Source organism: Neopelma chrysocephalum, unplaced genomic scaffold, assembly GCF_003984885.1.
Source record: "Neopelma chrysocephalum unplaced genomic scaffold, ASM398488v2 Primary Assembly neopelma1_72, whole genome shotgun sequence".
NCBI classification, from domain to species: domain Eukaryota; kingdom Metazoa; phylum Chordata; class Aves; order Passeriformes; family Pipridae; genus Neopelma; species Neopelma chrysocephalum.
In genome coordinates, this window is record NW_020897732.1 from 8,540,038 (window position 1) to 8,551,273 (window position 11,236).

Consider the following 11,236-nt stretch of genomic DNA (forward strand, 5'->3'; position numbering starts at 1 on the left):
TGCATCCCACAATTCATTTATTTTTTAATAAATATATATTGAATTCCTTTTGACAAAATTTGAGTGAAGTTTCAGGGAAGCAATGTACCTGCAGAATGTGGGCCATCCTCAGGTTTGGAGCTGTTAGCTCCTCAGCTGCTACAGAGCAGGAATTGAAGTTAAGCAAATGCAGCCCAGTTAAGCTAAAAAAGTTAAGAAGCTCTTAATGAAGCTTTCTTCAGCTAAGCCAGCAAAAAATATATCAAAAAGCCATTCTACTGTTTCCACTGAAATTGCAGCAACTTCTAGAAGCCCAAAATAGACACTTAAGTGCAGCAAAACTGAAGAGTTTTGGTCTAAATTTGGAAGCTGCTGTTAGAATTTCTTAGCCTTTTCAGCTGTGCTTACTCATTCTTAGCTTGCACTCACACTTTAGTAACCACTGCTGCAGATAACCAAACCACAAAAGGAATGTGCATGTTTTCCCTGCCCCCTCTATATTTTGTTTCAGATTATGAATTTCAGCATTTTGGAAGACAATGGTTGTAAGATTCTGTACTTTAAGTCACATAACCATAACACACATGCTGCTTTCCTGGTACAATAGAAAGACTGTTTTTCTTCTCAACTGTACAACCCAGGCTGAAGTTAATCTTGCCAAGTTCAGTTTAGGATTCCTTTTTTTTTTTTTAAAACCACTGCATATGCATGACTGAATATTTGTTATGCAACCATAACAACTGTCCTTTTCAAGAAAGATTCCTGCATAATGTGAGCACAGAGAATCCAAGGCAAACATGACTTGATCGTAAAACTTTAATAGTAAAAAAAGTGTAAAACCAAACACACCGCTGAAAACTTATCAGTAAGAATGAGAATATAAGTGTTCAAATTCAGAATAGTGCAAGTTTTCTTCACTCCCCTCCCCACCTCTTCCAAACTTAAATCACTTTGGTTAAGATACTCAGAAGTGTTGGCAAAAATGAACTTTTGACTTACATTTTTGGCTGCATTATTTCGAACACATACAGATTTAGTTTCAGTTTTTAGAAATAAATCTTAAATACTTCTCTATTAATCAAATATCCATAGAGATCACTGTCATTTTTACTTTATATCTGGTTTTATAACATTTTGAGATTGATTTAAAGGTGGTTACAAAACTGTCTCCCCAGCAGGTAGCACACTTAAACAGTTGAGCTGAACATGTCCTGATCCGAGGACCTAATTTCTTCAGGTACTTCTATAAAATTTGATGATTTACGTTTTGAACATTTGAGGAAGGATCTTATACCAACTCAATTACTCTTGATTTACACCAAAGCAAGATTAGAATTAGGGTATGCTCTGTAGTATAGAGTTTGTGCTAAATTTTTCCTGCAAGCATTCCCTTAGAAGAGTGAAAACAGCCAGAGCAGCTATCTGGCCTTGACATCTGTTTTGATGGTTCAATCTTTAACTGATGCCTCTAACTATAACTGAAGCCATGTAAGATTGGAAAAGAACACAAAAAAAATTGCATAATACAAAAAGGCAAATCCATAAAAGTTTACAAGTACAACATAAACACAAAATTGGAGTATTTCTATAAATTTGGGTTCAATGTAAGATACAACAAAACTAGCTTTACTAGTTAAATAAATTATTGCTCCATTTGACTCCATGCAGCATTGAAATGAACTCAGAACCCTTTTCTCTTTAATCTCTCATAAGAAATGATCGATATTGAAGAGAACATGAGGCTCAGACTTACTGTACATTGCACTTCAACTTTTAAGACCTAATACTTGCTATTTAGGTCTCCTGTGGTCTAAGCTATCAAATGAATACGTTGTGCTCACCAGAACTATGTATTAAGAAACACCAAATGTTTAATGTAGTGACATAAGCACTTTTTGTTTTTAAGAAGGCAATCACAGATTGCAAGTTCTATAGGGTTGTATAAAAACAAGCAGTGATCTCTTTCAGAAACTGAACTGAGAAAACAAGCTGTTTGCTATCTTTCACATACAGTTTAAATCACATTTTAGGCCCAATTCTGTTTCCAATCATTCCAGTCAAAACCCTGACTCAGACTGAAGATCAAGGACAGCTCTAGGAGGAAATGGCAAGTAGAACAGCTGGGGGTCACACAATGACACACAATGCATGTTTTTTCAGTGACACCAGACAATTGAGATACCCAAGACCTCCTTTGGTGAGATACTGAAGTATGTGTCTAATATTAAACAGGAGTACTCATTAGATATCTTACTGAATGAGGGTCAGAACTTGATTCTTGCAAATCTAACTGCAAGCTTCAGAAATAATGAAATTTCCAGTTAGAATCTCCTGATAAAAGTTCACGTTTGAACAAGATTGTCTCCTGTGTTCACCCATCGTACTGAAGTAATTTAGAAATTCCAAACTAAGACTTTCAACCTTTCATCCCTCCAACCCTCTCCACTGTCAAAGACAGAAACTTAATGCAGCATTACAAGTAAGGGCATGATTCCTTCATAAGACTCCTAAAAGCATTAGTGCAGTGCCTTTAATCTGTTTTGATCACTCTTATTTTTAAACAACCCTATTTTTTAAAGATTTGGATAAATACTATTCCTATTAAACCATACTTCATCATTGTTAAGCACCATCGATCTACTTCCTTTGGGCACTGATACAAGAGCTTGTAATTAAATTTCAGTTTCAAGGCTTTAAAATACGGCAGCTGATTCAATAACTTACATTGGAATCTAATACTTGGAAAACTGCCACTTAGCCTGAACAGTTGTATGCAACTTGGTGTTAAACTCTTCCAGAGAACAGCCATATGCAAATGCTTATGTGGTAAATCAGGGTAAGATTTCAAGATAAGCAGTTAATTTCACTTGGCTATTCTAAGAGTGGATTAATATTTTTTTCCACAAGTCATTTGTGCAGTGAGCCCATAAAGAGATTATTTTTTCTAAATAATCTTCAGTTTTAAACAGGAACACATCTTCGTAATGTTGCTTTCGTGCTGGCACCGTGCTCTCTTCTTCAAAGATTTAGTCATTGTGTGGTTTCTCTGGAATACCCTATGGATAAAAAACATCAAACACATATTATGTTTTAATGCCATCTGGTAAGTGACTACATTATGCAGTATTTTCAATTATTAAATGGTCAACTAACTTCACTTAAGTTGACAACAACCTAGACATGGCTTCTTATCAGGACTGTGGACAAAAAAAAAATCACTATGGGTGTTTGTTGCCTCAGTTAGTGCATCTGAAAAATCCATCTACCAACTGCACTGCTTTTTATAAGACTTTATCTTTCCTCTCTACTTCAGTTTATTTATTAGCAGAAGGTACACAGTGCTTCACTTACTTGACATTAATTCAGTTTTAACAGCCCTTTTCTTTTTTAAACGGTATTCAACTGTAAGTTACATTATTTTCCAATCAAAACCTGGTATCAGAGACTTACTCATTTCCTCCTAAGTCCCTTTTCTAGTATGAAACTCTGTAGCGTATGTCAGTGTGAGGAATTTACCCAACTTTTCTTTAAAACAAAGCTTGTAACATGTTCTTCTCTTTCTAAGGTCAAAATGCAAATGTATTTGCAAGTACTGAATGCATTCTCAGTCCTGCAGCCTCCAGCACTAGCAAACAATACATATTTGTGAGGTCCAAGTTCTGAATACGACCCTAGCTTGCCAGATGCTGAGAATGATGGTTACAACTCAAAATGAAGTGCTGCCATCCATTTAACCCAGCTGATGAGCACTGACTGAGCAACTTTAGGTGTAATAATCAGCAGACAGAGCTGATGGCAGCAGCAGCAGCAACTTCATGTCTTCCTTTGCTATAAAGGCTGCTACAAGGAAACTTTGGATTTCATCCTCAAGCTGATAGCAAAAAACCCCAACAAAACAAACAACCCCCAAAAGTCTCTGCTACCAGCAGGTTTGTTTAAAGGTTACAGTGCACTCTGTAGTACATGTGAGCTCACTTGAAATCCAGTGACTGAAAAGCAGCAAGCATCTCCCAGTCACTGTTTATCAGCATGGGAGGAAACGTCTCAGGGACACTTCTAATTTTACTTTCAATTTCTTTTCTAACTGCAAAAGCTAAACAGGGGCTGAAGAAGAAGCAAGGCAACTTTACTCCACTAATTTCCACAGGTGCCACCTTCTCCTCTAGACAGGCCCAGAAAATATCTGCTGTTTGATCAGCAACTGTCACATGAAGTGACCAGCTCAGGGGCCACAGGAGAACACAGCTACAGAAATAACTGTTTTATTCAAGTATGGTTTAAAAAATGCTATATCCCATCTTCTTGCCACATCCACAATGACAAAATAGACTGATACTTTTCAGTTCTCTCTATAGAATAAAGATGTGGTTGACTGAATTTTAGACTCTACTTTAGAAGTCGAATTCTTTGAATTCCAGCACTGAATGCTTCATAGTGACTTGCAGAAGTTTTCCTATGAAAATGTTGGGCTTCACCAAGTTCTTCCAGACTAAGTAATGATAGTGTAAATCACAGTAAAGGGTCTTCTAGATAACCAGAACAAAAAGCTTTGCCTTGCCAACTTCTCCTTCTTTATAAGGAAGATGACAAGACTGACAGGAAAGCTCCAGGCAGCAGCCAGTGTGACTTTGACTACATTCAGGTGAGATGCCAGGTGAAAAGAAGTCAAAAGAAAAAAAAAGGAGTTCTATGTGCCTGAATTTATTTTAGCTCTTACTCCTTTCAGGCTCCCTTCTTTGCTTTCTAACAGAAGCAGCAGAGCCAATGGAAGCGCTGCATATACCCATGTGAAATATAGAACTGCAGCATAAAACAGAGTATAATTTTATTTTGAGACTGCTGCAATAGCAAAGCTTCAATAGAATTAAATTAATGTATATTTTTCACTTGATATGAGAGGTAAATTTAAAAAGAGGAATTATACCCTCTTTCCCCCCCATACACGTTGTCCTAAGAAAAAAAAAGTGCAGGTAGTTTGCACCAGTGGGATTTGAAGGGGCAGTAGTGAGCTTGTGTTTTAAAGAACCTCAGAGCAAACCAAATTGACTGTGAAGTTAAGATGGTGACCACAGTCCCAGGAAATCTGTAACTTGACACCAAATCTTCACGAAAGAAAAACCTCAAGAAGAGGAGTAGATTTGCCCCATGCCTTTTTCTTTTCCATAAGCAGCCTTTTCTACGAGAGGTTACTGTGGGTTTAGTGTAAATGAGAATCAATACTAAAGAAATCGATATTTAATGTTAGCCAGGGCTGGTCAGGGAACGTGACTCTCTTGCCCAGCTTGTCTGCAGGCCTGTCCCCCTGCAGTGTCCAGTTCAGACCATCCACACTAGAAGTACAGCAGCAGCCATCCCCTGGGTCAGCCAGGCCAGGCAGAAGGGACAGAAAGACAGCTAATTTTAGACTAATATTTTTACTCGCTCATGGCTCTGTCCCAAAAAGCAGCTCTCCCCCTTACTAAGCAGTTCAGAGACTACTATTTCAGGGACTCCCAAGTCTACAGATGCCCTTCCTGCATTAAAAATTGAAGCCACCTAAACCACAGCAGCCTTAGAAAAGGTAAACACTTGAAGGATATTTTCCAGGATACAGGACTTTTGTAGCAAAGAAGACAGAAGTTAATTCAATGCAATATTAATTATTACTATCCATCAGTGTCAGAACACTTTTCACAACCAAGCCTTAGACTGATGTGCAAACACACAGCCAGGTTGACTCTTCAGTAGGCCACAAGGAAATAGTTACTTAAGAACCTAGCAAACAAGATAGTAATTTATATTATCCCATATATAGAGTGATACTTTAACTACGTCCTAAATGACCAACAACAGAATATTTGACTATAAAGTGGTGGAACTGGATGCTATATAGAGACATTTCCTTTCATTTACGTAACAAAAATAATTTAGTACATAAATAACTAGAGAAAGTCCATCTGTGCCCCAGTTTTCTAGCTACCTTAGATGTTAATTCTAAGTACTGATGGAACAGGAGCGATTATCAGCAGAAGCCATGTACTGATTCCAATCTTAATTAGGCTGTTACTGGAAAAAGTTAAATAAAACAGACACTCAACCACTTACTAAGACAATACCTACTCTACTGGCAACACAGGTTGTCTGCTTACAGTTCAGCTCTTAAAAATATATCTATTTAACTCTGTCAGTCTGTGAGTCATACCCTTAAAGGCATAGTTTATTCTTGGACTAACAACAATGGAAGGTATTTGGATTGTTAAAGAAACTACTAATTATACAGTAATTACCATAGCCAGCTGGCGTCCTATGTTTCCTACAGTCACACCTCCTGAGAAAAATATACATGGAAGCCAAGAACGGATGTAAAGAAAATCTGGGGATGTATACCTAGTAAACAAAAGGAAATAAGTTAGAGAAAAGTGATTTTCATCACCTTACATACTGTTAATAAGATGCTATAGAATTCTCTCACTGGGCTGAAACAAAAAGCAGAGAAAAGGAAACAGGGAGACCAAATTAAGTCTGTTAAGTTTGTAAGATTCTAAACCCCCATGTCCTGACCAGCAAAGTTTAGAAATTCACTCTCCTGAGAGCCAGTAGAAGTTCAGTTTGCTGAGCTGTTACCATTTCAACATACATCCCAATTTGTCTGCTCCCCACCTCCCACCCCCAGTTCCCAATCTTATCATTTGGAATAACTGGACAATTAGCAGCCTTAGACAAACAAAATGTCTAATAACAATAATGATGTGTCAAAAATGTTAACAGCTAACTTCCAGTGCATGTGCACCCACGTTTCTACTCAAGACATGAGAGTAAAAATTGTATTTTAGAAGTATAACTTACTGATAGACACCATTATATACAAGGAACTGGGTTATCAGGGTTGCTACAAAGGCTATTGTAATTCCAAGTCCGAGACCACTTCTGGAACGATCAAATGTCCACCAAAGACCCAGTGACAAGGCTGCCAGAGTCAGGGACAGCTGGACGTTGTTTGCAAAGTCTAGTTTCTGGAAAAAGATGTTAAGGACAATCTTTTGAAGTCTGCAGACATCCTGCAGCTGACACTGATCAAGGGAGAACTCAAACTGAAAGCGAGGATGATTCTCTGCCTTTAAATACAATACATTTAGGATTTGGTTTTCAGACCTGCCAAGCAATCAAAGCTCTCGACTTTGGCTGGATCGTGAATGCAAAGTCAACATAAATTTTTGTCACACTGAGCATCTAAAGAATATACTATGTAGTAATATATTTAACTTTTATGGATTTTTGTCTCAAGTAATCCAGCTTTACGTTTTCTGCTCAGATCATCACTACCCAACACAAGAACACTCTTACTCAGTGCTTCTCACTAGTACATCACCAGTTAATTGTGTTAACTATTAGATGCAGGCAACAAACAGATTAAAATAACACAACTTACGTTGTTATGCTTGCAGTTAAACCAGATGTACTATAATGTCCATCCCTCTCTTCTCCCAGAACTCCCACCAACTACTTTAAATGAACTGTGTTATATATCTGACAGTAATTACTGCAGTGTGCAGCAGGTCTCACAGAACTTTGCCAGTAGCAGCACCATCCTTACCTCTGTAATTCCCCCAGACACTGTTTCATGACAACAGACTAAGCACATGGAGCAACAACGTACACTGTCTCAAGGATACAGCACTGGCGTGGTTGATGCCAACGAAAACCGCGATGCACCGCATGACACTGGCCCACTCCCGCTTGAATTTGTGTGGCTCCCCGAGGTGGCTGTCAATGCAGGGGTACAGCAGGCCAACGACAGCTGCAAGAGAAGCAACACTACTTGCACTAACTGTTATACAATGGTTACTCCAATGTTACCAAATATTAGCTCGGCAAGAAAGTGCCTGAGAAAGCCGTGAGCTGCTTATCACACTACTGTAAGCATGATGAAGAAAATACAATTATTACCCTCACTTTCTACTTTAGAAAAGAAAAACAAACCACCCAATGTTAAGGTATCTGACTTGAAGCAATTTTTCTCCAAAGAGATTTATCATTTGACATCCCAAGCAAATGCTTTGGTTTTTATTGGTACAAGCATAACAAAAGCTTAATTACAGCGAGGACTGGAATATGTGTTCATTGCTCACGTGCAGGGCAGACAGTTTTATGAACATGACTCATCAGCTGTGAATCAGGCCCTGAATTAAATATTTGCCTGGACTTAAAAAGTTTCTTGGCAGAGCTGCTTTCTCTCCTTCTGCTGGGCTGTAAGTCAGCCTATGCTCCCATCCATGTCACATGAATTTTGATACCAAACAGATGCAGAGCTGAACTTAAAGAAGCACCTGCCATCAGTCGTATTTATGTCAGGGAAAAATAACTACTCATACTATTAATCGCACAAAGTTTGTATCATCATATAGCATTTTCTCAGCCTTATCAGCCTGCAAATTGGTTGCAGAAGAAAAACATAGGCTAGTGTTAGCTCAGTTGCCATCACAAACACCAGAGGAGCTCCATTCTTCCAAGACTTGCAAGTCTTGTCGCCAACTCCAGGGTTAGACACGAGGCTTTTATTGTATGTTAACTCCTATGTTTATTCATTTCCTTTCCTACCCTCTTTTTTTTAATCCCTTAAACTCCTAAGAGGAATAACTTCTATGTTAAGAAGGCTACAAATCATACTATGATCTAATGCTGGCACAGTTTCATTATTCTGATGCCAGCTACCAGGACTTTTGCCTTATGACAACAGCTAAATTCCAAAGTTTAATCCAACTGTGACAGGACTATGAGAACTCTCACTGGAGCATATCCCACAGCATCCCTTTTATTACACAGTTTATCATTCATTCAAGTTTACAGTTTATCGTTCTTACTCCCTTATTATGTGATACAAATAAACATCACACGACAACATCACTGCATTAAAATAAAAACCAACCATGCAAAAGTTGTTTAAAGTACTTTCAACGCAAGTTAAAAACTATCACAGTGTCCTAAAACTTAACTCACTTTTAATCTCTCAACCCTTCGTCAAAGCCTTGTTTAGACACAGCTGGGAGGGGGTTATGAACACTAATCCACCAGGTAAATGCCTGCTGCTGCTACAACTGCAGCGTAGCCCAGGTCTTCTTTGGGATTTTGCCCAACAGTGGGTAGGGGTGGGCAGGGGACAGGCAGGTGACAAGGGCTTGTGACAGGGAGAGGGGGCAAGGTACAGGGGCTGCGGGCAGGCAGGTGGCAGGCAGGTGGCAGGGGAAAGGGAGGTGGCTGGGGCAGCAGGCAAGGGGCAGGTGACAGGTGACAGGCATCAGGCAAGGGGCAGGCTGGTGACAGGGGACAAGCCGATGGGGGGGGAAGCAGACAAGGGACAGGTTGGTGACAGGCAGGGGACAGGGGCAGAGCAAAGGCAGGGGACAGGAGCAGCAGGCGGGAGAAAAACAGGTGACTGGGGCATCAGGCAAGAGGCAGGCAGGTGACTGAGGCAGTGGGCAAAGGGCAGTGGATAGGCAAGTGACAGGGCTGGTGACAGGGGCACCAGGCAAGGGGCAGACCGGTGACAGAACAGACAGGGGACAGAGGCAGGGGAGAGGCAGGGGACAGGAGCAGCGAGCAGGGGAAAGGCAGGGGACTGGGGCATCAGGGAAGGGGACAGGGCCAGTGGGCAGGCAGGTGACTGGGGCAGCGGGAAAGGGGCAGTGGACGGGTAGGTGACGGGACAGGTGACTGGGGCAGGGACATCAGGCAAGGGGTAGGCCGCTGACAGGCCGGTGACCGGGGGGGAGCGAGGGGCAGACAAGGGACAGGCAGGTGACAGGGGCCAGTGACAGAGGCCAGGCCGGTGACAGGGGGGGATCAGGCCGGTGACAGGGTGGGATCAGGCCGGTGACAGGCCCGGCCCGCGCGCCCCGCACGTGACTTCCTTGTTTTGGGCCCGGCCCGTGGCCAGTTCGCGCGCGCAGCCAATGGCGCGCGCCGCCCGCCGCTCACCAGTTCCGCGGCAGCCAATGGGCGGCGGGGGGCGGGGCCGCCGCGCGCGCTCGCGCCCGGCGCGGGGCGGGGGCAGCGCGGGAAATCCCGCGGTCGGTCTCGGTGTCGGTCCCGGTGTCACCCCCGCATCCCGGCCCTGAGCCCCCCTCCCCGCGCTTCCCGCCGGGAAGAACGCGCTTTGCCCACGCTCAGAGAGCACCGGCTCAAAAAGATAGCCTTGGGACGCGCGGAAAGGCGCGGGCGGCTCTCGCGCGTGGATAAAGCGGGGCGCGCATCCTTCCAAAAAAGCCCGAGTTCGCATCGCTCGCCGCGCGATGGAAGCGCTTGGGGTCCAACGCGCGTACGGGTCACGCGTTAAGCCCCACCGCCTCTCCTCCGCCACAGGATGAGGAAAAAGAGAGAGAAAAAAATCACTCGTGGAGGTCAGCAACTCACCCGCTGCTGTGCCGCAGCACGGGGGCACCCACCAGGCGGAGGAGAAGAGCGTGGAAATCACTTCGTCAGGGAACAGAGTCACATTGCGCTGGATCTGCAGCAAGTTCAGCACCAGGGCCATGAAAGCACCCACGACGAAGAGCACCACGCTCCTCTGCACCAGGTGCTGACTCCAGTTCAAGGTGCTGCTGCGGCTGCTGCTGCTGCTGGTGGTGCTCGTGGTGCTGCTGGTGGTGCTGCTGGCGCTGGAGGTGCTGGGGCTGCGAGCTCCGCGACCCACCATCGCCAGCGAGGGGCTGGACACGGAGGAGCTCAGCATCTCGCCCACCTTGGCGGCCAGCCCCGCTGCCGTGCCCCCCAGCTGGGTCCTGTGCCTTCCCCTGGCAGTGCAGGAACAGCTCCAGGCGCAGCTCTCCAACCTGGGCATTGGCTTCACCGGAGTCCTGAAAACACAACGCGCAGGCACACGTTAGGAAAGCCCCCAAACAACGGGTCAGGCCGGCGCCTCCTCCAGCACCTCTCTGGGCTCCAGAGAGGATGCAGGGCGACCTGACACAATCGAACGGCCCCGGGGCTGCACTGCCTCGGCCCCACGGGAGGACAAGGCCACGGACCCCCGCCGGACCCGCGCTGCCCCTGTCCCGCGGGGAAGGGCTTCGCTTCCCTCCCCGGGCCCGTCAAACCTCAGCCCCCATCCTTTCCCTCCGGGGCCGCGGGTACCGCTCACCTCGGGGAGGGGGCTGCGCGGCCGCTGCTCCGCCGCCTCCCTGCCGGCCGCCCGCCGCCGGCCCGCGCCCCGGGGGAGGTTTATAAGCGCCGAGCCGCGGATGTCACGTTACCCGCCGCCGACCTACCCGCGGCCGGAGGC

The 11,236-nt window shown here is 44.1% G+C and overlaps 1 protein-coding gene across 1 annotated transcript; it reads right to left on the reverse strand.

The window, feature by feature from the left end:
* Positions 1-657: 657 nt before the first annotated feature.
* INSIG1 (insulin induced gene 1) lies at positions 658-11,229 on the reverse strand. The gene is made up of 6 exons (XM_027686910.1): positions 11,096-11,229; positions 10,369-10,811; positions 7,632-7,756; positions 6,805-6,971; positions 6,246-6,345; positions 658-3,035 (listed from the first exon to the last, which is right to left on the reverse strand). The coding sequence occupies exons 2-6, from the start codon at positions 10,793-10,795 to the stop codon at positions 3,006-3,008; spliced, it is 849 nt and encodes a 282-aa protein (XP_027542711.1). The 5' UTR covers positions 10,796-10,811; positions 11,096-11,229; the 3' UTR covers positions 658-3,005.
* Positions 11,230-11,236: the final 7 nt, after the last annotated feature.